Genomic DNA, 27,764 nt, shown 5'->3' with positions numbered 1-27,764 from the left:
TCTGCTCCCAGTAAAGTGATCATAACAGGTTTCTTTTTCTGAAATCTAAAGATCTCTAGTGCACATGCAAGGAACATTTTAAAAAGTCACTCCTACAAAATATCCCCCCAACAGCAAAACAGGGACAATGATACTATGAAGGAAAGACTTAAACGAGGACTGCAAATTTACTGTCCACAGGTTGGAAAACTTGTGTTAAGCCCTTGCAACATGAATTCACTTTCAACTGTATGCAGAGAGGAACCAATCATGAAGTTCATATGGTCCCTTGTGATAATACCCAAGACACCCACTGGTAGAATTCTGTATCTTGTTGAAGAAGAACCACATGTTAGCCTTGCCCTCTTTCTCAGATGGAACCTTCCATTCTAAGCTTTTCTTTCACACATTGATTCTGGACAGAGATAGCTTGGCCCCTGTGATTTTGGTATTGGTGCTCTCAAGGCTGGATTATGCAATTGCTCTGTGGGGGACTTCTCTGCCGTTTAACTTGGAAGCTGCAGCTGGTTCAGAATGCAGCAAGCTAGGTTGTGTTGACTATGGTGATCCATTGACACCGTATTGACTCATTCCTCTGCTAAAGGAGCTGCACTGGCTGCAAACATGCTACGGGGAGCAGTTCAAGTTTCTGCTTTTAGCATTTGAAACCCTAAACAACTTGGGACCATGACATCTAAGGGGCCACCTTGCCTACTCTGTCTCTGGCCAGCGACTGCACTCCTCATATGGGCCGCTTCTGAGAGTACCGTATTCTCCATAGGTGCACTTGGCCAATACTAGAAACTGAGCTTTTAGGTTTGCAGCTCCAGCTCTCTGGAATCAGTTACCAGCTGCAACCAGACAGTGATGTTTAGGTGTCTGCTGAAGTGAAACCCATTCATTATGGAAGATCAGTTTAATATCTGATGAAATTGTTCAGCTGGGCAGCATTCACCTAAGGAGCCCCACCATGGAGGCCTTCTACAAGACCTTCTGCTTGAACAGGGGGGTTCCTTTCTTTGCCCTGTGCCCCCAACCCCAAAATGGCTTGGAGGGGGGAGTTCACAAGAACCCCCAAAACAGCATGTGTGTATGTGTGGGGATTGGTCAGTATGTCACATTCTGTTTGGCTAAAACGCTTGGGCAGATGGAATAATCACAGTAGCTTGCCGTTGAATTCCACCCATTTTTTGTTTTGTTTGTTTGTATGGAAAGTTTTATTGTTTCAAAGTTTGCTGAACTGATTTTATTGTTCTTAGAGCTTGTGTACTCTTGTTTTTACCGTGGACATCACTTTGATGGCTTTATGCTGTGAAGTGGTCTCTAAATTTGTATAAGAATAATAAAAATAAGAATTGTCCCTGATGCCCATTGACCACCCACCCTCAGCCTCGTAACCCACCCACCCAGTTCCCGCCACTCATTGTTGGTTCTGCCCTTGCATTTCCTTTGGGAAACATTGATCCGCATGGCTTTGCAGCCCAGGCTGGTGTTTTATAGAGCCGACCTCCCCTGTAGGAAACATTGGTACTCATCTAGTGACATTTATTGGGTGGTAAATCAAGAGAGAACTGAGAGCAATTGCTTTTATTACTTTTGCCAAATTAAAGCTAAGCACATTTTTGCAACTCATTGGTTCTTTGGACAATGATTGCACTCGTGACCGGTTACCGGCACTAATCTTCTTGCCATTGTGGGTCACACACCCACATGTCAGATTAATGTTTGTGCCAAAAAAGATAAACTGAAACAGTTTCTCTGTTGGACACGGAAGGTTGGCTTTTTCTGAAGCTCATCTCTTTGACAGTACTAGATTTTAAGAGGGTCATATGAAATCTATTAAGAATGGTGCTTCGTGTGGATCATGAATGGCTTTGAAAACTGAGTAGAGAACATCTTGTTTACTGTTTCAAATTATTTGTAGTTTGTATTTTGCTCTTGTAGAGTAAGTACTCAGAGCAGTTTGGGAATTGTACCTCTGTAAAGGTTCTCACACCCTTTACAAACTTCAGTTCCCATGAATTTTTGGAGGAAGCCATGGCTGTTAAAGTGTTATAAGAGTGCTTTGAATGTGTGATATGGATGTGACTTTAGAAAATAAAGAAATAACCAATTACATAAATATATGAACATGACCAAGCACTGTTTTATTTTTAAAACCAAATATAGGAACGTCACATTCTTGTAATAAGGATATCCTATCCAAATTTCATTTTATCCAGCTTTAGAGTGATGCATGCCTGTTCTGGAATCTGCACATCATCTACAGTTGCACCATTTAGATTCTCTACACATATTTAAAGTGAAGGTAACTGATGATGGAAACTAGGAGGCAACAACTTTAAACAAGCATGGGTATATAAAATGAGAGTTGTCATAGTGATCCATAGTTAAAAGTAGAAGTTGACAGATGTGTCCTCTTTTTTTGGTCTTCAGAATATGGCAATCCTACTAGACAATGCTTCTGCTTCTATCTGCCCTTTCCTTGTGATGCTGGTAGCCTTAAGCACTGCTATTGTTGTCCATCCCACTTGTCCAGGGTGCAAGCCTGGGCTGCCCAGATGACAAGACCGCCCCCCCCCGTCTCAATGTGGTCCAAAGAAAAGCAAAGCAAAATGTTTGGCACCAGCTTGGCTGCAGGAGTTGCTAGGAGGTGGCATGCAAGGCACCATCCAACTGTCTTAGGGACACCACTCCAGGTTTGTGTAGGGTTTACTCCTTAGCCTTTTCTTCTCCCAAAGATGTCCCACAAGGCAGTGGGTTCAGGTTTTTCCTCGGGGTTTACTCTCAAAGTCTTGCACAAAGTATAGCCGCAAGGCAGCAGAGGTTTAGAATCAGAATTTTCCTTCTTCTAGATGGGGCTACCTTCTCAAGTTGATGAGCCCCATCTGCCCCTCAGTCCCTTATTAATCTAAAAAGGGATATGTATATACCCACAAACGTTCATGTGTGTGTGTGTGTTTGTTTTAATTTTCAATTTAACTGCTCAGTCTTATTTAAACTTCTGAAAATGGCAGACCAAGGCAGTAATTGACAGGTGACTTATATTGAAATGGTTGAACATAAATCACTGTGGTTTAGCTGTTGCTAGATCCACTTATGCAATGTTCCTTGTGGTAATACACTGCCCTCTAGTGTGACAAGTAGAATGATGTGTTCCCCCATTGATACAAAAAAGAAAACAGTTATCTGGTGTTAAAATGTTAGATACTCTGCTTAAACTTCACTTTGGACTTGGACAGATTCTCTGGAAAAGGATAATTATAAAATAACTGCTTTAACAATAATCGTTATCCAGCCCATACTGATAATACTAATACTGAAATGTTTAAATATTTATTTGTCTGTCATTGAATCTTCCTGTTTCACTTTATCTTCCCCTACCACACCCTTGAGAACCACAACTTTTGGGCCTCAGTAATTGATTGCCCTTACTAGCTCACAGGGTTATTTAAACTGTACATCTGATATGGGTTAGAACTCCAAAATTTAGTATGTGTACAGTTCGTTGGTTCAAGACTATCACATTATGTTTAGTCCTCTCTCAATCCAGGTTGGTTGGTTGGTTGGTTGGTTTTTAAATAGACACAGGTTCACAGATCTGCATATCCTTCAATTAATGCAGATGCCCAAGAAGTAGTGGATAAGAAACCTAGGGAAGGAAGAGAGATTAAAAACTGCACTCCTAAGTGGCAAAGGTATTTCTAGGCAATTCAGAAAGCTGACATTTGGGGCACCCTGGTTACTAAAAAGTTCTGAAAGTAGAATGAGACATTTTTGCACCTTACTCAAAACCATTTGCTGGAGATTCAGCCTGGGCAAATTTCTCAACTCCTGCTCAAAAGAGGGAAAATAAAGGAGCTGCACTGCAGTGTTTTGTTTTTAAAATAAACTCTCCCAACATATTATTGTTATCCATAGGGGGGTGCCAGAGTGTAATTTCTTGCCATGCGGATACTAGATTCAGACTCTTAACACAAAAGAGGTGCATTGTGTTCCTCCATGCAGCAGGGCCATTTAGTTAGCAGTAGCATGCATAAAATAAGCTTTGTCAATACATTTTTACATGTATTGTCCAGATTATATGCACCCTATTTCATAGAAGAACAATTGCTTCCTAGAGCATGGGCAACACCCATTTGTTTCTTGTCCTTTAATAGAAAACAATAGCTGTAGTTGCAGTTGCCTTCGGGGAGGACAATATTGCTTCTTGGGAATGAAAACTTCCTTTGCGACCTTATGACACAAAGATATATATAGCTTAGAATTTAGGGATTGTCCTTGTACCATTTATTCATCTAGCCTAGTGTTGCTTATCGGAGATGGAAATGGTTCTGCAGCAGTAGTGGGGAACCTGCAGCCCATGTGCCTAACCATGCCTTCCAGGTCTCTGAATTTGATCCATATGGCCATTTGGGGCAGAGACAAACCTGTGCTGCTGCCTTTTACTCTCAAAGAGCATGAAGAGGCTGATCTCCATCTTAGCAGAGATAAGGCTTTGGCTGCACCCAGGGCTTGAACTTTGACTCAGCTGGTGTCATACAATGTCAGGTAAGCGGCCCTGCCCACCTGTCAGAATGGCCTGTGAAGGGTCAGCCAGTTCTAGATTCGGCCTCCTGGCCCTGTTTCAGAAGGTATTTCCCACAACGTACTACCAGATCCTTTTAACTAGAGATGCCATTGATTTAATTTAGGACCTCCTGCATGCAAAGGATGTTTCTTACAGCTGAGCCGTGGTCTCTAACTAAAAATATTTTTCTGGGCTGTCACTATTTTGGAAATGGCTGTGGCTCAGAGATGAAACTCATGCTTTGCATCTTCAAGGTTCCTAGTTAAATACTTGGCATCTCCATTTAAATGATCCAATGAACAAGGGTGGGAGATACTGCTAGTCAGAGCAAACAGGATTCAGCTAGAGAAAATGATGGTTTGACCCTGTGAAAGGCTGCAAATAGACATCAGTTGACCAATTTGTAATGCGAGTCCTTACAAAGTCAGAGGACACTGATTGAGCAGAATATTGCAGAGTGATTGTTGTGTTGTTCCACAAGGTGGGGAGAGTTGGGAGGGCAACCAGTGGAAATTGGCAACCCCACATGTCGCGAGCTGGAAGCGGCATCCATTTGCACCAGGAACCTTCTATTTGGTAGCAGTGGGACAAAAGAATATTCATGTACAGTGCACCATGAGCAGAAAAGCTTCTCATACCACCATTAAGTCACTTAAGAACTGCTGTGTGTGTTGAGCTTCACTGTGGAAAGCTTTGTTTTCTGCTGACCTTTAAGCAGTGGCAGCAGTTCTTTAGAGGAGTGGTGCAAGACTTCAGTGGTGGAGTCATATTGTTTATGTAATGTGCAGAAATGCCATATGAATGCTACAAAAACAGGGCACGTGCAAAAGACTATATGTAAGTGCATGCATACATGGATGGAATAGCACATTGCTGGCTTCCAACCTGCCAAGATGCAATTTAGATTTTGCTGAAGTAGAACTCAGTAGAAGCGTGTTTTAAAATTTGAAACCAGTGGGATTTAGAAGTCCTTTGTGTTCATCTTCTGACTTACTTTACATGCCAGTCACTTGGCTTTGACTGTACAGTCATACCTCGGGTTATAGCCGCTTCAGGTTGCGTTTTTTTGGGTTACGGACCGCTGAAACCTGGAAGTACCGGAATGGGTTACTTCCGGGTTTCGGCGGTCGCGCATGCGCAGAAGCGCTAAATCGTGCTTTGTACATGCACAGAAGCACTGAATCGCAACCCATGCGTGCGCAGAAGCGGGTTGCAAAAACTGTGGGTTGCGAACGTGCATCCTGCACGGATCACGTTCGCAACCCGAGCGTCCACTGTATTTAAAATAACAGTAGCTTGATTTTTGCAGCTATGTAAGTTCTGTTTTAATTCTGAATGGTCACATTAATATGAGGTGTGTTGTTAGAATAGTTTCCAGTGTTCACCCACTCTGAGCTCGAATCTACGAACAGATGCTTTCCTCTGACTGTTACATCCATATTCTGGCAGATTATAATTGAGTGCTGACTAGAGCTTTTCTGTTGGGTAGATCTGATGCTGTACTTTCATGCAATACACTTTCAGTTTATTTTTATGTGAAGAGACAACAAACCTCCTACACCAATTCCTTGCCAGACGAATCTCAGTAACCAGCTATATCATCACAATTAGTAGGCTTAGGGAATATATGACAACTGCTGCTTTGTTATTTTGTTCATGACCTTAAAATTGACCTTTGAACCTCCCTGGCAGTTTGTTCCCATCTGTGTATATCATTCCCATGGGATAAAAAGCAGGAGAGCTACTTTTAAATCAAATACAAAGTGACTTATCCTAGGTTGGTTCTACATTCTCATTAAAGGGACAGGAAATGCAGAGATACACTTTCAGTGTTGTGCGCAAAATGCCCTCAGTGGATTTCGTCTGATGCAGAAGCCCAATCCATTTTGTGTGAAATTGGATCAATAAAGTAGGCACTAAGTGGAAACAGTTGAGATGTAGAATGGTCATGTGTTCAGCTTTGCAGAGGACAGTCCTATTTGAAAGGTTGTCCTGGTCCAAGTCAGTTTTAAAGATAAAAAACCATAAAAATGGGCCCGTATTTGGAGAGCAAACTGAGTAGAATAGAATTGATCGATTTTATTTGCGTTTGTCACAATGACAGTTACAAAGCAGAGGAATAGTACAGATACCAACCATCACAAATTAGTAGCAGATTAGGACTCCAGCTAAGAGAGACACCAGAGAAACAGGGACAGAAAATAGCACTCATAATATATGACACTAATAATTATCTATACAAACTGAGATTAACAAGAACATCAAGCATACTATTGTGAGGGGTCCTGTTCGCTGTTCACAGCAGAAGTCTTTAGGAAACTATAGTGATTTTTTTTGAGCTGCTATTGAAAAAAATGGCCACCTTGTTAGTAATGGCTTTATTGTGGCCTGCCAAAAGATCACAATTGGGATGAGTGAGGGTCCAACCAGCTCTCGCTCTCAAAAGGTTTCCCAAAAAACGAGCTCTGAAATCTCTATATAAGGTCATAGTCTTTTCCACAATGGTGAGATGCATTGTATTTCTGTTTAAATTAAAACAGTTATTTTTAATTTTGTATCTGTCCATATAACTTAAGAGGTGTACATTTATGCAAATCTGTGACCTCTTTCTTTCTTTCTTTTACAATGCCTAAGTGACCATCCTATTGAATTATTGTCATTTTTAGCTGTTCTGAAAAACACTTTTTGTTTCGTAAGCTATTGCAGGACTCTCTTGAGCTGAGCATTGATGGAATATGAATATACCAAAAAAAGATGTGCGTTTCCTATACTTGCAAAGAAATGTCCCTGCAAGGATCAGCAAAACTTTTATCACATCACCAGTAGGCCTATAATCAAAATCTGCTTTCCTGAGCATCTGTTTGCTGACACAGCAGGTTTAGGGATTGTAATAAATCACTATCCAACTAGATCGTCTCAGTTTCATTGCAGTGTTTCTTATTTTGGATTAGTTCAGGCTTCCTCAAACTCAGCCCTCCAGATGTTTTGAGACTACAGTTCCCATCATCCCTGACCACTGGTCCTGCTAGCTAGGATCATGGGAGTTGTAGGCAAAAACATCTGGAGGGCTGAGTTTGAGGAAGCTTGGATTAGTTAATCCAGCATAGCTCTTCTACCCTGTCTGCACTTAGAATTTCCATCAGATACAGTCAGAACAACAGGAAAAAAATATTCTTTACCGAAACTATAGAACAAGGCTGTTAGGAAGAGAGCTGTTCCCATAATCCATCCCCTGTCTGGCTGCTCTGTGAACACATTATGGACAAGTTATGCATCTGTTTGACAAGGGATTTCTGCTTCCATCTAAAATTAAACACCTAAAATTAAACATTTGGATGTTTTCAAAACTATATATGGCTGGTCATGTACTTGAAGCTATTTAAATGCTTGCCTCATAATAAACATATTGTGGTGGAGAATTCCAGTAACTTTTTATAATGTCAAGTGGGAGGGGGAGATGACTTCTTTCATATTGCCTGCATTGTGGAACTTTCATGTTCAAAAAAATATTTTCTGGCCTGTACTCTGTTTCAGATGTTTGGTTAGAAATCACAAGTTGGAATGTTCCCACCACATTTAAAAACAACCCTGTCACATGTATCTAAGCACAGAAAACTGGAATTGATACAGGATGCTATGCAAGAACTCTTTTATTTACAGCATGCAAACTTTCTACAGGCAAAGGTTTTTGACATGGGAGTGTATTCAAACATGCAAATCCTTGCTCCACTCTGAGATGGTAAGAGTCCAGAAAGGACTGAACCACATGTTGTTTTTTTCAATGCATAGATAGCTCCGTTACCTTTTAGGCTGCAGTCTTGTAGCCACATAACCTACGGGATTTGCTTCTGAATAGAAATGTATGAGGTTACGATGTTAATGTTTCTTAGTTATATTGGAGGTTTCCTATCTACTACAGTGGTACCTCGGGTTAAGAACTTAATTTGTTCTGGAGGTCCGTTCTTAACCTGAAACTGTTCTTAACCTGAAGCACCACTTTAGCTAATGGGGCTTCCCGCTGCTGCCGTGCTGCTGCTGCGTGATTTCTGTTCTCATCCTGAAGCAAAGTTCTAAACCCGAGGTACTATTTCTGGGTTAGAGTGTACAGTAGAGTGGGTTAGAGTGTACAGTGGTACCTCAGGTTACAGACGTTTCAGGTTACAGATGCTTCAGGTTACAGACTCTGCTAACCCAGAAATAGTGCTTCAGGTTAAGAACTTTGCTTCAGGATGAGAACAGAAATCGTACTCTGGCGGCGCGGCGGCAGCAGCTGGCCCCATTAGTTAAAGTGGTGCTTCAGGTTAAGAACAGTTTCAGGTTAAGTACGGACCTCCGGAATGAATTAAGTACTTAACCCAAGGTTCCACTGTAGTTCTATATTAATTGCCTCAGCATTGGGACAGGATTTTAGATGGTGTGAAATTGCACCAAAATGTCATTTGACATGACTTGGTAGGTGAGTTTTGCTTAGAGGTCTGACCATTGTATTGCAGATTTGGAGCAGCTTTTCTTCCAGCTGAGAATGCACCGTGTGCTTGTTTTTATATGTATGTTGTTCGTTCTTTGCAGTATATGGCTTGGATCACTAACTTGACACATTTGGGACCCTTTACTCTGCAAGTTCCTTTCTACAGGCCTTCCACTTTCTGCTCACGGCGCATTGTGGTCTGGATTCTGCAATGCAACCTATAATTAAAGGAAAGCATTGAAAGGGATATGTTTTAAAAGTGCATAGTGCCTTGCATAATCCTTATTTGTGTTGAGCTTTTTATGTCCAGAACCATAGGGTATTGACTGACCTTCATTTCTGGTCTGCCAGCGACAAAGTTTGGCTTAACTTGACTTTTCAAAGGAACTTGCCCCCACCCACCCCAGAAGCTGAAATCTCCTGTTTCAATTGAAATCAATGGCAACAATCCCGTGGTTTTTCAGTTGCCTCCTACCCAAAGGCTGCCCAGAGAGCTGTAGTAAGTGCTGCTTTCCAGAAGGCTGCATAATTGCGTTCACCAGCTCTGGCAATTGACCGACTTATCTTCTAATTAAATAGAGGAAGGCTGCGTTTGCTTCTATGACGCTAGCAGCGGCTGTGATGATGCTACTGGCTGCGCTCTGTTGTTGCTGCATGACAGGTTGTCAGCAGCTTCCTATTTCAAGACAAACAGTCTCGACTTTTTTCCCTTGGTTACCTGTGCGCTAGGATGTAACATTGTAGATGATGAGTAACAGAGACATGCAACCCCCTAGGCAACCAACTGTTCTCCCCCCACCCCCGAATCCTGCTTATCAGTCGTGTACGTAGCAATGTTACTGATGCAAGCATGGGCATCGCTTTTTGTGTGTGTGTAGCTGCAGAGGTATAACTGGACTTGGAAACCTTTCTGGGCCCAATGACTCAATATATTACGTGCTGAAGAACAAGGTGATGATTTTTTTGCTGGATTGGGGATTTGTGGTTTGTAATCTGGGGGATTCCCAAACAGAGATTCGCTCCCTCCTCTCCCTCTCTTTGAGGGTTAGGATTTCATTGGCAAGCTGAATGAAGTCCCATGATGATTCTGATCCATTGCTGGAAGCAAGCGGGAGATGACCTTCTTAGATGACAGGATCAGCTTTCACTGAGGAAACGGTCTGGGATTAAAATATGAGGTTGGGGAGGGCGGGGGGAAGTGTAGAAGACCCAGCAAAGCAGGAGCTAAACTCAGTGGGAGCTCTTGGAAGTAGCTGGGAGGGACCATTCCTCTTGTGTGCCAAGGGAGGTTGTTGGTCTACGGGACAAAAGATCTGAAAATGCCGAAAGATTCCAATGTTCTTCAAACGCTCATAGCATCTCTCTGCTGTTTTTATCACCGCAAGGCCATTATTGGTGTCAAGGTAGGTGGTCTGTAATGTTAAGGAAGTGTGTGTGATTGTACTTACACGTATATTCTATCTACAGATCAAGAAAAGGTCACATTTTTATGTTGTTACACACTGTTGTCCAGGCATAGTTGTGGTGTAGTGGTTAAAGTGTTGGAGTCTGCCACAGAGACCTGTGTTCAAAATCCTGCTCAGCCGCATAGCTCACTGACTGATCTTAGCCAAGTCTCTCCCTCCTACCTCACAAGATTTTGCGCAGATAAAATGTGGAAAATCCCCAGGTATGCCACTCTGAACTGCTTGTGGATAGAAATGGTATAAGGACCACTAGTAGCTGAAAAGATAAATAAGAAAAATTAGTCTTATTTTCAGTCTGGGTAATTTTTGCATTCTTTTACCCACAAGTCCTTTCCATGCCATTTCCACAATTAATCTGCAATGTTTGTTTTAAAATCTGCGTGAAAACTCATGCGTATAACATTTATATGCATCCTTTCTTTCCAGATATACTCTTCTAAACATACTTCCTTTTAAAAGATGCCTTTAAAAACATATTTTGATATGTGGTCTTGATCTTTGAAACATTTGGGAAGGGTGAATAAATATTTTCTGATCCATGCTTTTTTCTTTGTGCTGCTTTTATTGTAATTATTGGTATATTTTCAACCAATTTGCTATATGTACATAGTTTTAATTCTATTAATGTTTAATTGTATTTTCATGATTTTTTGTTTTTATCTGTAATCCACCTTGAGTTCCATCAGGGGAAAAGATGAGGTCTGAATAAATAAATATGTAGTATTAATAATAATAACAATAGTCTAGATTAGAAGATGCGTGCAGATCAGGTCAGCTTGCATTGAAATTTACTAAGACTGAATTATTCAAAAATCCCTGTTTTAAACTTTAGGCTGCCTGCTAACCTGAAGTTGTAAACAGACAGAAGGTTGCATCATAAAGAAAATGTGAAGTCAGTAGTTGCAAAAAGGATTTATTTACAAATTGGTTATCAGATTACATAAAGCATTCAAAACATCTCTGCTTTTCTTTACGGGAAACTGAAAGTGATATGCTATATGACTAAAAATAATACACAGGCACTTAATATAGAAATTCATAACACAATGTACTTTCTTTTATCAGATACCTTTTACTGAGTTTCATGAAAAGGGTCTAGCAAAATATATTTATATACATTTTTTTTTAAAGCGTTATGTTACCAAAATCTCAGATCTTGTTAAGTATGCAACTCTAAGGATAATCTTAGTCAATCACTGTCAAAAGATGACACTCATAAACAACAGTGACTCCATCCCTCAGGAGGTCAGAAACATGCCATAGACTCATATATTCCCTTTGTGAATTTTGCCCTCCTATTGTGGTTTTAATTGTTAGTGATCTATTCATTGTGATCTATTCATTATGTGATTGATTCATTATGACCAGGGTTTACATAACTATCTTCAAATCCTGGTTTCAAACTCTGGTTACGAGCATAAATCCTGGTTATGATTCAGCATGGTTTAGTCTGGGTACAGACTTGCATTGGGGGATATAGGAGCCAACCTCTAGGGAATCAAAGGCCCTTTGCCCGTGCCCCATAAAATATTTTGAGGGGGCCAGGCCTCAACAAAGTTGATGGGCATTGCCATTCATATGGTGTGTGTACACTGCATTTTGTGATGTGGAGTGGGGCTTACCTGGGCCCCTGACAGGGGAATGGTGATAGGGCAAGCAGGGTGGCGGGGAGTATTTCATGACCCAATACATTTTGCTGCCTGAGGCAAATGGCAAGATAGTGTCCCTCTTCTGTTCCAAGGTACAGAAGGTTACCAGACTGGAAACAGAATTTTACTTCAACACTGGTAATGGGGCAGAATCTTAGACCACCTCAGTGCAGCTGGCTAGTTTAGGGGGTGAGGGGCAAACCACCCAGCACATTATTATCTCACCACTGTTTGCTGCCCCTGCTATCAGCCTCCTGAGGTAACTGCCATTATCTGCCTGATGATTGGGCTGGTCCTGCTAATCTCTCATCTGCACCAAGCTACCCCTGCCACGGGGGGGGGGCAGGAAGGGGCAGCTGCCCCCCAACCAATCAAAATCAATCCAAATACATAGCTAACTGAGGTTCTGCCCCCCCCCAAAGGCCTGCCCTTCCCAAATCCTGGCTATGCCCATGCAAGCTACTATATTTTGATGTTGAGGAAAACATGTTGAGTTTTTGCTGTGCATGCAGCTGTTAAAGCCAGCATGTCAACTTGTCTTGGAAGGCATTTACTCACAAGGAGTCCCCTATGCTTCTCTTTGTTTAGTAGACTGCAATTCGCAGAAGAGCAACTTAGGAATTTACTGCGGGGTGATGTAAGAACAAATGGAAAGAAAGCTGCTGGTTCAAACACGCCGCTTAAGAAGGGGTTTTAAGGTCATGAGTAAGGTTGTAAAAGCCATTATTTTAGCCCGGCTGGTATAAAAACTTCCATGTGAATTTTGAGACTTAGTGTTCATTATCAAAGTAGAATTAGAGCTACAGTTCTTGACTATGTTGTTTATCTTGGCACAATGGCCTAATACCTAAAATCATGCAGCATGTTGTCATGGTAACATTCCATTGACCCAATCCACATGTCCTCTGGGGAAACAGGATGATGGGGGGGGGGGACATTATTTTTATATAGAAATCCATCTGGCCCTGTTCAGAAATAAGATTCTATTTGAGAGGCTCCCAGCTCTTCAAAATAGGCTGGTTATGCACTGCAGAACTTTTGAGATCTCTGCTGCTTCATGTTCAATAAAGTTCTATTTTAAAGCATTTGTAAGCATAGAAAAAGTGGACCAGAGATGGCAACTTAACTTTTGCTCTCTGAGGATATAAGTTGAAATGGATAACAGAATCATATGAGTTTGAAGGGACCCAAGGGTCATCTAGTCCAACCCCTGCAATGCAGGAATCTCAGCTAGATCTGTGCTGACAAGATTGTAAGGCAGGATCTTAGCTCTGACCAGAGCCAGTACATTAGTTTAAATAGAAGCACGCTAAGAATATAGTTGTGAAGCTTTATGGATGCTGTGGAGCTTAGATAGTTTTGTATATTATTATTGGTTGTGAGCCCTAGAAGACCTGATCCCTGCCCTGCAGGCCTTTTCCGCCTTGGAAGTACCGTATTTTTCGCACCATAGGGCGCACCCAGTTTTTTGGGGGGGAAATAAAGGGGAAAAATTATTTTTCCCCCAGGCGCGGGGCTGGGGCGGGGGAAGCTCGAGCTTCCCCCGACCCCAGCCCCCAAACAGGCAGCTCTCTGCAAGCCGTGGGAGCGCTCCCACTGTTTGCGGAGAGGTCCGTGAAGCCTGGGCGCGCTGATCTCAGCGCGCGCAGGCTTCGGCATGCTGGCAACTCTCCGCAAGCAGCGGGACCGCTCCCGCTGTTTGCGGAGAGGTCCGCGAAGCCTGGGCGCGCTGATCTCAGCGCGCGCAGGCTTCGGCATGCTGGCAACTCTCCGCAAGCAGCGGGACCGCTCCCGCTGTTTGCGGAGAGGTCCGCGAAGCCTGGGCGCGCTGATCTCAGCGCGCGCAGGCTTCGGCATGCTGGCAACTCTCCGCAAGCAGCGGGAGCGGTCCCGCTGCTTGCGGAGAGGTCCGCGAAGCCTGGGCGCGCTGATCTCAGCGCGCGCAGGCTTCGGCATGCTGGCAACTCTCCGCAAGCAGCGGGACCGCTCCCGCTGTTTGCGGAGAGGTCCGCGAAGCCTGGGCGCGCTGATCTCAGCGCGCACAGGCTTCGGCATGCTGGCAACTCTCCGCAAGCAGCGGGACCGCTCCCGCTGTTTGCGGAGAGGTCCGCGAAGCCTGGGCGCGCTGATCTCAGCGCGCGCAGGCTTCGGCATGCTGGCAAGTCTCCGCAAGCAGCGGGACCGCTCCCGCTGCTTGCGGAGAGATCCGCGAAGCCTGGACGCGCTGAGCTCAGCGCGCGCAGGCTTCGGCATGCTGGCAACTCTCCGCAAGCAGCGGGACCGCTCCCGCTGCTTGCGGAGAGATCCGCGAAGCCTGGACGCGCTGAGCTCAGCGCGCGCAGGCTTCGGCATGCTGGCAACTCTCCGCAAGCAGCGGGACCGCTCCCGCTGCTTGCGGAGAGATCCGCGAAGCCTGGACGCGCTGAGCTCAGCGCGCGCAGGCTTCGGCATGCTGGCAACTCTCCGCAAGCAGCGGGAGCCCAGCGCTGGGCTCCCGCTGCTTGCAGAGAGGTGTGCGAAGCCTGGAGAGCATGAGGGGTCGGTGCGCACCGACCCCTCTCACTCTCCAGGCTTCAGCGAAAGCCTGCATTCGCACCATAGGACGCACACACATTTCCCCTTCATTTTTGGAGGGGAAAAAGTGCGTCCTATGGTGCGAAAAATACGGTATAAACTTTGATGCTGAGGAAATGTTATACGGTGGTACCTCGGGTTATATACGCTTCAGGTTACCGTATTTTTCGCCCTATAGGACGCACCGGCCCATAGGACGGACCTAGCTTTTTGGGGGGGAAATCAAGGAAAAAAATTTATTCCCCCCCCCCCAGGTTTGCGCAGCCATCCCCAAGCTAGAAGAGGGAGACGGAGCGCTCCGTCTCCCTCTTTTGCCTTCAGGGACAGCCTCTCTAGCCTCCGTGGGGCAGCGGCTTGCCCCGCTGTCCCCCGAGCTTGTGGGTCTGGCGATGGGGAGAAGCAAGCTTGCTTCTCCCCCCCGCCAGCTTCCACATCAGGTCGGGGAATAGCGGGGTGACGGCGCTCCGCCTCCCCGCTATCACTGAGCTTATGGGGCTGGCGATGGGGGGAAACAAGCTTGCTTCTCCCCCCCCCCACCTTCAGATCAGGTCGGGGAATAGCGGGGTGGCGGCGCTCCGCCTCCCCACTATCCCCCGAGCTTGTGGGCTGCAGGCTGCTGCCTGCAAGTTTTGCGAGCCGGCGGGACCTCCCGCCGGGCTTGCAAGGCTTGCGGATAGCTTCCTGAAGCCTGGAGAGCGAGAGGGGTCGGTGCGCACCGACCCCTCTCGCTCTCCAGGCTTCAGGGAAAGCCTGCATTCGCCCCATAGGACGCACACACATTTCCCCTTCATTTTTGGAGGGGAAAAAGTGCGTCCTATAGGGCGAAAAATACGGTACATATGCTTCAGGTTACAGACTCCGCTAACCCAGAAATAGTGCTTCAGGTTAAGAACAGAAATTGTGCTCCGGTGGTGTGGCAGCAGCAGGAGGCCCCATTAGCTAAAGTGGTGCTTCAGGTTAAGAACAGTTTCAGGTTAAGTACGGACCTCCAGAACAAGTTAAGTACTTAACCCAAGGTACCACTGTAGTCCAATAAGATTGCAAGGGATAGCTTTTTATTTTCTACATTCCCAACCAATATTGCTAGGCCCTATTGCATGGTAGCAGGGGACTTTGAAAGCATATGGAATAGCCATGCACCTCAGATGAGCGATACCCAACATGCCTTCAAGGTGGTGTGGCCTACAACTCTCATCAGCCCACGCCTGTTCGCTAGTGGTCAGGGATATTTGGAGCTATAATCCAGTAACTCCTAGAAGGTGCCACATTGGCTGCCCTCTGCCTTAGATGAGCATCATGTTTGTACCGTGAGCTCCACCCCTTTACCCTCCCAAAGCTTTGTCTTTAATCCTCTAAGGTCTTGCTCTTGATCTCATGAGCCTCTACCACAAATTCTTTCCCATCTCTCTTAGAAGCTGGCAGCACAACAGTCAGGGTGGATTCCAAATGAATATTCATAATTATGTGACATCATTTTATATTCTTGTCCGTGCAGAGACAGTGCAGCAGTTATGGTACAAAGGGGAATGACCTGTAGTAAGCAGGTTGCTGTTTGTGTCTCTTGTGGGCATGAGCTGTCATTTGGACTACCCATATTTCGCGTTGGGGTTTTTTTTTTTTTGCTGCTTATTTATGAAAACATTTCTGTACCGCCTCACACATTAATCATGAGGTAGTGTACATCAATTTTAAAATACATATCTAACATTAAAATAACAACAGCTAAAAAACCCTTAGAACTCAGGGAAGGGTTTAAAAGTTTGGTGACTTTGCTTGGGAGGACAGAGGTGTGTTTAGAAGGTGCATAAACATTATCATTGTGGGCAGTTGCTTAAGCTCTGAGGGGAGATGTTTCCTCAACAAGGGAGCCACCACAGAAAAGGCCCTTCTGCTTGGTTGATATCAATCACACTTCCACAGACAGCAGTACAGGAGAGCCTTATCAGCTGATTGTAGCAGTCATGGGGGGCAGTAAGCGAGAAGATACTCTTTCAGGTATTCTGGTCTCAGGTTGTTTAGGACATTATAGGACAAGACTAAAACCATGTGTGTTAGTTTACTAACAGCCAATGCAACTGCTTTAAGCACGATAAGATGAGCACAATAGGGTCATGCTTCAGCTTCTGGAGCAGCTTTTAGGGCAGCCCCATCAACCTTAGGGCAGCCCCATCAACCTTATAGTATGCTCAGTTTCTTCTTGTATTTTGCTATTTAAATTATAATAGGCTCCTTGGCCTACTTGCCTCCTGTATTTTGCTACTTTTTACTGCAAGCCGTTCCTAAGTGGGCATCTGTAGGATCAGTAGTTTAGGTAGATTCAGAGAGTATTCTGAATATGCTGCATTCTGTCTCATCATAAATGTGAAATCTGCTCACAGAGGTCTTTCCTGTCATAAGTGAGAAGGCCTTGACTGGCAGCTCCTGGGGTTAATTTCAGTGTATCCTGGCAGGGCTCTATGCATAGCAGCAGGAAAGGCTGATAGCCTGCTAGGAAGGCAGAGGACATCAAAAAGTTGCACAAACAGCTTACTCAAAATCTCATCAGGGTTTCAGGTTTCCTTTTTTTTAATCATAGAGAGCAGGAAGCCACACTAACTTTTTAGGTACACTAGACGTAAATAATACTTTACGAAAGAGATGGAGAAGATTGCTAATGCATTCCCCTAATGAGGAGAGAGAGACTAGAGATTATGAACAAAAAAACTGAAGTCACTGTCTTGTTTTCTTTTATTTCACCAGGGGCTTTGTTGTTGTTGTTGTGAGAAAAAACAAACCCAAAACAAAATGAGATTATTTTCAGTGAAGGGTTCCTCCAGATGACCTGTTTATTCAGCATCAGTTCCTGATTTGCTTGCACAAAGCTTACACACTGGTTGTACAATGCCTGGTCTTTATTGGGCATTTGTTCTGTTTTGTTTACACAGTGATCATACACCAGTGGCCGTTCATTCTGCATTTGTCCTGATTTGCTTACAGGGCATTTACACAGGTTCTGATTACTCATCCACCCACCCCACAGTGCATTTCCTTGTCACTTTCATAACACTTTCACCACCACCACCACCATTTATACCCCACACATCTGGCTAGGTTGCTTTTTTTTTTTAAGTGGATTTGTTGGGGTAGGCCACTGGAGTACTTTAATGCACTTAAATTGTGCAACCCTTTGTTCATGTTTTGGTATCTGTATGAATCCCTCCTGAAAAAGAATGGCAATCTGGAGACTTTCTAAATCTGGGAGACGGAATTCATAATTTGGGGGTGGGGTGAAGAAACTTGTTGTGAGATTGGAGTATTTGTTTTGTGATTGGAGTGTTATGAGATTGGAGTGTTTTATTTAAAAAGCGAGAGGTGCCTGGGTTTAAGCTGCCTTGTATAGGAGCACTTTCCCATCATTTCAGATTTTCCAAGGCTGAGCTCTGACATTTAGAGCAGGTTCAGTTGCTGGTTCAAGGCTGATTCAATTGTTTACCTGGCTGATTCCTTTCTTGAGGGTAAAACTTGTATACGCAATGTAATGTGAATGCATGTAATGTACAGTAATGTGTAATATGGGTATGATTTACACAAGACTGAAAAGGGAGGGGAGAGAGGAAGAGAAGGGAACTGTTGAGAATTGTACCTTCAGCTTTATTGTCTCTGCACCACAGATTATAATGTGAATGTTGGAGTGGAAACAACATTATCAGCTCAATATGATGAGAACTTTCAGCTTTACTCAACCTCTGCTGTTCTCCCTTTCAGTGTCTTTCCCTTCTCACTTTACCCAAGCTTCTCTTGCTTCCGTTCCTCAGCCGCCTTATTTGTGAGAGAAGAAGGATGCAAAGCACTCAAATATTCCATAGCACTTACCCACCATTTTCCTCTGTCCTTTTTTTTTTACTGATAATTTTTATTTGGTTTTACAAGTATAAAATTATAACAATACAAAATGCATATCCATATTTAGAGATTCATCCGAATCTCTGGACTTCCCACGTTGCCCTCCATGGGTCCTATTGTCAACCCATTCAACTCCATATTATTCAGTAATCCATATTTTATGTCACTCCATTTTGTCCATAATATTTGCAACATTACAAGTGTTGTAATCCTGCTAATGTTTTCATCTGCTTACAGTGTTCTCCCGGATAAGTTATAAATTTTTCCCATTCTTTATAAAAGTTTTGGTATTTTTGGTTCCTGAGCTTTCTGGTCAGTTTTGCCATTTCGGCATAGAACAACAACAACAACAACAACAACAACAACAACAACAACAACAACAACAACAACAACAACAACAACAAAATTATACACCACCCATCTGGCCAGGCCTCCCCAGTTTGCCATTCTTCTCTGGTAGGGACTTTGTCGTCTTCCATCTCTGGGCTAGTAACATCCGTGTGGCCGTCGTCTCCATTTTCCTCTCAGTCCTTTCCATCTCTGCTTTACTCAAACTTCTGCTGTTGTTTTAAACCATCACTTCCCCCATTTCAGTGTCCCTTCTCTCTTGTTCCTATACCATGGCAACTGCTCTTGTGGAACCAGCCTTCTCCTGTGCTCCTTTTTACTGTCCTGACTTCATGCAAATCCAGGATTGTGATGAGGCACTACATTCTTACTATGTAGAGAAAAATATTAATCCTTTTTTACAACAAAATGGTACAAATAAATGTATTTACTATCAGGTCAGTAAAAGGAAGACCCGTTTTATTCCTGCAGCCATGATGGCACTACGACTTAAGTCAGGGACGACCAACTTCCAAGAGACTGCAATCTACTCACACAATTAAAAACTGGCAGTGAGCTACCCCTTTTTGGGGGGGTTCAGGTCAAAGTTAACTTGGTAGAAATAAATATCCAGTGATGTGAAATGGTATTTCTAAATTCTGGTAGGCGCCTAACCTAAGGTTACCAGATTTTTTTCAATGAATCCAGGGACACTTATTGCTATGCACATGTGAATTCTGAGAAAGCTGTAAATCCAGGGACTGTCCCCGGGAAACGGGGACATCTGGCAACCTTATCCTAACCTGCATCATACATGTATATAAACTGCTATCATTTGGTGATGCTCTCCCTGACCCCTGACTTTACAGCATTGCTCATTGAAAGCAAAACACAAGAGGAAAATCAACGATAGAGCCAGCCTTGGCTCCCATCGCATTAAAAAGGTCAGCTAAGAACAACAGTCTTTCTTCTTGGCAATGTTCCACTTAGAACAATGCCCTCTTAACGGTATGGCCAATTACCGGTAGTTTAATAGACTAGCTGCACAAGGGAGCAGCACAACGAGGAAGTCTGTAGCAAATGCCTCCTACAGTGCATTACAATGGAGGATGAGCTCTCAAGATCAGAGCATTCATAGCAAAACCTAGATTGGAGGATGAGAACTTGCATCCTTTGGTCTTTCTCAAGTACCGCAGAGTCGCAGTCACATCACTTTGAGGCCTTGGGGTTCATCCAAGTTACTAAGAAGAAATGCACAGCCATTTGTGAGGGGAATGTTTCTGCTGTTGTTGTTGCATGGTAACGCTCTACAGTCAATGGGGTCTCCAACTCTGCATTGCTTTATTCGTGCTGCTGTTTTTGGAAGGAGCAAGCAAGGATTTATTTAGCAACCAGCAAGCTGCTGCAGATACCCAGATTTATAGATACAGATATAGGTGTGTGTGTATAGACAAGTGATAGACACTGTGAAAGTACCTTTTAAGGCTAGAGACAGGCAATATTTTGTTTTTCTTTTTAGAAAAGAGGACCAGGCTGGGGGAGGGGGGGAGTGAGTGCACATGACCTTTTTGTTAAATTGATGGGCATTTAAAAAAATAAATCTTTTAAAGTGTTGTTTGTGAAAATGGCTTTAGGGATCAGACCATGTGATAATAATGCTGTAGCGTGCCCAGGAATTTACTATTATTTACTGTGTGTGACTAGCAGAGTCTTGGGAAACACAGGACCAGTTTCTTGCATCAGTCACTGATTTGATGAGAGAGCTTTCTGTTTCTTCAGTTTTTGGTTGTGTTGTGGGACCAGGTCACAGCATACAAAGCAAAATGTAAACCGTCCAGATTGAAAAGAAAGCAAATATGTCTGAGTAGGGGACAAATCATTGTAACGGATACCTTCTTTTTGAAACAAAATCTGCAATAATAGCAGCAAGAGAGCCAGCTGGGCTTAATTAAAATGCCGCTTGAAGCCTTGTGAGCTGTCTGTTTGAACTAAAGGAGCAGGCATAGACTGGAGGGGAGAGAACAAAGATGAGGGATTAAGCTCAGCTCCCACATATTTTAATTTAACCCTGCATCTTCTAATTCAGTGTTCGTGAAGAACAAAGCAGCTGATCCTTAATCAGAGTGCCAGAGACGAGAATCTCTCATTGGACAGGTCGCTGACATCATGCCAAGAAGAATTGTGGGGGTATTTTAGCCAGAGCCCTGTCGAAAGGGAAGATGATGATGATGATGATGATGAGAGAGAGAGAGAGAGAGAGCGCGAGCTACTTGACACAGTGAGGGTGGTGTGTTGAGAATGTGAATGAGAACAGTCTCATCTAAGTTGTGTACTGAATGAACTGGCATTGTGTGATTGCTCCGCTTTCAGCACATCTCCCAGTGTTGTCCCAACAACTGTGGCTCAGGGACATAATTTCTTTGTGGCAACAAATTTTGTAAGTGAATTATGGGTTGTCTGTGTGTTCTTGAGTCCATTCTGAATATTCTGCCAATCATTTTCATTGGATGACCCCCAAGAGAGGGGGAGAAACATCTTTGTGCCCACACCACAAATAGTTTTATATATCTGTACAGTCGTACCTCCGTTTATGTAACCCTCTGGTTACGTAAACTTCAGGATGTGTGCGCGACAAACCCGGAAGTATTTTACCGGGTTTCGCAGTGCATGCATGCACAGAAGCGGTCCTCAGGTTGCGGAAACCTTGGGATCCGTCCGGACCTCTGGAACGGATCCTGTCTGCAACCGGAGGTACCACTGTATCTTGTATCTCTGTAGTTTTTTTATATATTAAAAAAAAAATCCCTAAACACGATAGCGTTGGGTTGCCATTTGCTCTGCACTGTTTTTATAAAAAAATATGTCGTGACTAGAAATGTATACAATAAGCCAAATATGTTTTCTTTCCTAATAATCCCTAATATTGAACACTGCTACACTTAAGACAGGATATAGGTGATAGGAGGCTGCATTATTGTGGAGGGGGGAGAGAGAGAACTGTAACCCCCTCTGGCTTTTATTTGTTCCCCCCTTTCTTTTAAAAAAGGGGGCACTTTGGAGTGAGCTCTAGGGATGGACCATAGCTCAGTAGTGTAGGTAAAGGACAAGGTAAGGGACCCCTGGACAGTTAAGTCCAGTCAAAGTTGACTATGGGGTGCGGCACTCATCTTGCTTTTCAGGTTGAGGGAGCCGGCATTTGTCCACAGACAGCTTTCTGGGTCATATGGCCAGCATGACTAAACCTCTTCCGGCGCAATGGAACACTGTGAAGGAAGCCAGAGCACATGGTAACACTTTTACATTCCCGCCGCAGTGGTTAACTATTTACCTTCAGTAATGTAGAGTGTGTTATTTGTACAATTCCCAGATTCAGTCTGGAATTGCCAGATAAAGAAATTGGGAAAGTCATAAGCCCAAGACTCTAGAGTCAAGGTAGACAGTTCTGGGGTAGACACACAAGTAGTATGACTGGGTATAAGGCAGTTTCCTTTGCTGGAAAATTGAGCTTTCTCCGTTTGGCTTCTGCAGTCCAAAGTGGGAAAGTGAAATTGACAAGGCTCAGTTTCACAGGAGGAAGTAAAACTGATAAGGATCATCCACAAATAAGCCAAACCACAAACACCCTGTGCTATACATGACTTTAAGCTTTGTAACAGAAATATACCCAAGCCCATTTATTATTTTATATGCAGATGGGGTCCGAACCAGCCTAAGTGATTAGGAGAGAGAGCTAAATTGTTGCTGAAGGTATTGCAGGAGGTGTCACAAAGGAAAACAATGTGATTATGGTGTACTTTGCAGGGTCACATGAATCAATTTTTGATGCACCTTTTTCTTCTTTTTTGGCAATAATCATTTAGCAATAATGTGTAACTTGTGTAAAACATGGAATTGTCTGCTGGCGCTGCCTTATACTGAGCTGGTATTGTCCAATGACAGACATCAACTCTCCAGTGGTTTCAGACAGGAACTCTTTTCCAGCCCTCCTGTAGAGATGTCAGGGATTGAACCTGGGGGACCTCTTGCATGCAAAGCGCATGGCTGAGGACTGAGCAATTATGGCTCTCCCAAATTGGGATCTTCTTTTTCTTCCTTTCTCCATAAAGCGTTATTATTGCAAAGGTGCAGAAATGACTCAGCAGGCACGCCAGTTATTATCGCAGGCATCCAGGTGGGACATTTTACAATATCACCTTGCAGCATGTAATCATTACCTAGCTTCTCACCTGGCAGGAGCTTCCACAAATACTGCTTAGGGATCAAAGGCTCGTAAAACGTGGCGTGCGGATTTCATTGGCTTGTTGCGAGTCTCATGGCCCATAGGGCAGAATGAAAGTTTTGAGCAAGATAAGGCGTTCCGTCAGGCCTGGGGTGATCAAGTCTCCTTTCTCTTTCCCTCTTGCAGTTTTCCAAGGAAAAGCATGTTATGGACAGGCCGGGTATGGAGAGTTCCCCAGAAAAGCTCAAGAAAGAGCTGGAAGAGGAGCTCCAGTTGAGCAGTGAAGATCTGCGCAGCCATGCCTGGTATCATGGACGTATTCCACGACAGGTGTGTCCCTTTTTGGTCTCTCTGTTGGGTAATTCTGCCAGCTTGTTTTCTTTTCCTGTTCTTTCTTCCTTGCTTACTAAATCCAGGTATTTCACAATTCTATCTCAAATCTTTCACCACCACCACTGGTTTTCTTCTTCTTCTGCAAATCGGTTCAAATTTATTATGAATGCGCTTGTGATCAGTAGTTCAAATCCAGCATTTATGGAGCATGGAAAAGAAAAGCGAAAACCTGAGGATGTTATTATGGGAGGAAGAATTGCATATATAGAGGGAAGTGCAGAAACCTATCCCCGTCCTGACTCTGAGCCTAGATCCAGTTCAGTCACGCCTGCTACCCATTTAGAGCGGTCGCAAATGATACGGAGGAAACCTGCAAGATCCCAATATTACTCTCCCTGTAATTATCCCTCAGCTTGTTTATTTAGTATAAAGATTATCTTAAAGAGACTCGCAGGAACTGTCATTTAGTTAGTTTTTGAACCCAATTATATCACCAGAGGTTCAATGCTAAAATAAACTCCCAGGCGATGCTTTAAGTATAGCTGGGAATATAGCTATGAGAGAGTTGGCCACACAACCGCTAAGTCTCCTTTCTGGCACAGAAATTGACACTCCAATCTATTCTGAGAATCTTTACTATAAAAAAAACAACAAGCAAGCTGATAGCTTTCACAGCTTTGATAATTTTGCTGTTCCTTTCTTGCTCCCTGTCAGTCCTATCCTGGAGAAGAGAGATCCATGTTATTGGAAAATGTGACTAAATTTATGTAAAAATCAGCCAGATATTTCTAATTTATTTCGTTTATCCCTGATTGCAGGAATCGGGTTTACTGATTTGCAAGATTTTTAGCACATAATGTATGCTCTAGCTACAGAAATTGCTTGATCCTTACTGGAAACAGAATAATGTTATAATGGTGATAATTTGGGAATCAGGACATGTGAGGCCATTTTAAAGTATTAAGCAACACATTGCTTTTTCTTGGTTTTCACCATATTTACATGCGTTTCCACATCTGTCTGAAAGCAGACATTATTATTTTAATCTAATGCAACTGAAACAGCATGAGCTAGTCATCAAAGTGCAGACCTCTGGAGTTATGAGCCTCCCTGTGGATATCAGCCCTGGAAAGCATTCAGAGATAGCAGAATCTGGTGGCCATGTGATGTACATGCTTATTGGCTAAAGCTTGTCTGATGAAAAAGACGAGAGCCCTAAAAAATTTGAGTATGGAGTAATTGTGCCAGATAACGGTAAAGAAAGCCAGTATATTGAACCCACTGAAGAAAGGCATTGATGAGGTCACTTTTAGGGTCAATTTAAATAAAAAGTTCTACCTAAGCCCAGCTACGGTTTTGGTTGTGTGGAGGATACTTTATGACAATGGGCACAATCTAGAGAAAACAGAGTGAATCCGATTGTATTTGCGAGTTTTCTAAAGTTGTGCTTACCAGAAAAAAATCCCACCATAGTAAAATACATACAAAATGCCATCATTTGCACATTTTTTCATGGGTGAAAACCTGGTAGTTACCGTAGTTGCCATTCTAACTATCTCTTGCTTTTTATTTTTATTTTTCGTTTTTGTAACTGAAAAAAGAGGGAGTATCAGAATTCATTTGTGGGTGCAGAAGAAGCTGCATTTATGTAAGATTAGGAATAATTAATAATAATAATAATTTTATTATTTGTATCCCGCACATCTGACTGGACAGCTTCCAACAAAATATAGAAACACAGTGAGACATCAAACACTTAAAAACTTCCCTATACAGGGCTGCCTTCAGATGTCTTCTAAAAGCTGTATATCTCCTTGACATCTGATGAGAGGATATTCCACAGGGTGGGCACCACTACCGAGAAGGCCCTGTTCCAGCAAGCCATTTTGAGAAGGTGGTGAAATGCAGCCTGCTACAGTTGGTGCTTTTGGCCATTATGTCTAGTTTTGCCCTCAGCTGTGGATAAGCAGCAGCAGGACTCACTCAGATTCAGAATGCATTTATTCTGACACAGCCACTTGCTATTGCGCTGGTTTGGCTATGTCGGGGTAGTCAACCTTTCTATACCTACCGCCCACTAATGCATCTTTCTTGATGGTAGAATTTTCTTACCGGCCACCAGTGCTCGATGGAAGGCGGATTCAGCTTGTGCTGTAGAACCCCCTACCGCCCACCTAGAATCCTGAAACGGCCACTAGTGGGCAGTAGGGACCATGTTGACAACCCCTGGGCTATACAGTCATACCCTGGTTGTCGAACGCCCTGTAACTTGTACGTTTTGGGTCCCCAACGCCACAAACCCGGAAGTGATTGTTCTGGTTTGCAAACGTTCTTTTGGAAACCGAACGTCCAACGGGGCTTCTGCAGCTTCCTGCAGCCAGCCAGAAGCCGCAATTTGGTTTTTGAGTGTTTTGGAAGTTGAATGGACTTCCGGAACGGATTCCGTTTGACTTCCAAGTTATGACTGTATAGCAAAGAAACAAATCTTGCACATACAATTAAGATTTCAGAAATAGTTTCAAGGGAGGAATACATTTAAAATATCAAATATTGATGCCACACGGAAGTCAAGCATCTCTGTTGTAATCAATAGCATTTCCATTAATATTTTAGAATTAATGCACTTAAGCGGTATGCAAGCAGGAAACCTCACTGTCCTAGATGCAGAATACTTATCCATGTCTTTTAGCAGGAACAGGAATTTATCCCAGGAAGATAATCCCATCTTTGAAGCTAGAAACAGATAGATGTATTTAGTGCAAAGTTCTTCACACACCAGTAGCAGTTTTGGAGTGGGCACCACCACAAAGGGGAAAAGGATTAAACTTTCCTTCATTATACAAGTGTTCCTTCTGCTGCTTGAGCAGTTTATGGTTCTTTTAAATAATTGTATATTAATTTATATTCACACAATTTATTTGTCCCTGACATGCAGCATGTTGGGAATATAGGAGACTAGCTGGAAAGAGAGAGCCACTGTAAGCTCTGTTGGCTTTGACCGCATTGTGTAGTCACACAGCTCTGCATCTTTTTAGCTTTGGGATGCTGAAAGCTCTTTGTGTTCCGATCACGTCATGATTTTTATTATTATTTTGCCTTTGCAGATTACAGTTTGGTGTGCCCGTAAAAATCCCAGAAGCGTATTTTATGTTTGTTTTGTAGCAGCTTTAAAAAAGGCTTTGTTTTGTTGTGTGGAATCTTAAACTGTTTGTGGTTTATTGTGGTTTGGGCTCCTGCAGGCTACGGCCTTCATAATTAGCTGTGTTAGGTGGATTGAAAACACAGCAGGTATCCTCATCTGAGCTGAAAACAAAGTGAATCAGTGGGATGCTAAGGCTAATGAGACACTCTCTGACTACTTAAGCAGTACACAGTTGAGTACAGTACATGACCACATGGCACTCAACTGTTCTTATTGAGAGAGCCATTCACAATCCTTATACAGGCTGCATGCACACTCATGTTTACTCTGCATCCTGTACACTACCACCACTGGTATAGGAAGCAGTGTGCACAACCCATGTCTATCCTGTTTTTCCTTATGGAATACTGCAGTTTTATGCATTTCTCCATTTCTTCCATGCTAATTGAGAAAAGGAAAAACCTAGCTGTGTTTTAAGCCTGTAATGTGTCCATAGCCTCAGTGTTAGGAAGAAGGAATGGAGGTGTCTTGGCTTCCAGTCCAGATCTCAGTGTGCCCAGTAATTCAGAGTTGTGAATGAGGAACCCCTTTCCTAATGTTGGGGTGCCAGGTGCCTACCAGAACTTCAAAGGATTCCATGGCCTTGTTTCCAGATGTAAACAAGGGTAGGAATTTAACTTCACCGTGACAGGGTATCCTATGGATTCTACTTATATTCCTAGGCTAATCAGAATTTGGGCTGCGAAGCTGATCTTAGTCTTTTGCAAGGTCCAAATTTAAAAGTAGCAGTTTGAACTATCTTTGTCAGGCGTTGGAGCCTAAGCACAATACCAGAAGACAGAGTGCCAGGTTGAAGTCTTCCGTATCACTGAGATGGAAAAACTGTATGGGAAGCTCAGAAAAGGAGAAGGGCCTGTGGCTTAGCTGACTATGTTGAATAGTGGTATATCCTATTCCAGAACTATAGCTGGACTACAACTCACACCAGCCTCAGAGTGAATTGTCAGGGATGATGAACACCTGGAAACACCTGGAGGACACCAGGTTGTGGGAATGGTTACTCTAGGACAGTGTTTCCCAAACTTGGGTCTCTAGCTGTTTTTGGACTACAGTGCCCATTATCCCTAGCTGGCAAGAACATTGGTCAGGGATGAT

General features: G+C 43.4%; 1 protein-coding gene across 3 annotated transcripts in view; it reads left to right on the top strand.

The window, feature by feature from the left end:
* The window catches only part of BCAR3 (BCAR3 adaptor protein, NSP family member), a 93,026-nt gene that overhangs the window by 48,574 nt on the left and 16,688 nt on the right, over positions 1–27,764 (top strand). For 2 of the 3 annotated variants that reach the window (XM_053391664.1, XM_053391666.1), the window contains exon 4: positions 23,321–23,464. In XM_053391664.1, the coding sequence (XP_053247639.1) occupies positions 23,321–23,464 (144 nt within the window). Of the gene's footprint in view, positions 1–10,237; positions 10,421–23,320; positions 23,465–27,764 lie in introns of those variants that run through there. The other variant, XM_053391665.1, reaches the window with a different exon arrangement.

This window comes from Podarcis raffonei, chromosome 6 (assembly GCF_027172205.1).
Source record: "Podarcis raffonei isolate rPodRaf1 chromosome 6, rPodRaf1.pri, whole genome shotgun sequence".
Taxonomy (NCBI): Eukaryota; Metazoa; Chordata; class Lepidosauria; order Squamata; family Lacertidae; genus Podarcis; species Podarcis raffonei.
Note: the sequence above shows the minus strand (reverse complement) of the source record. Positions and strands in the feature narration are given on the sequence as shown.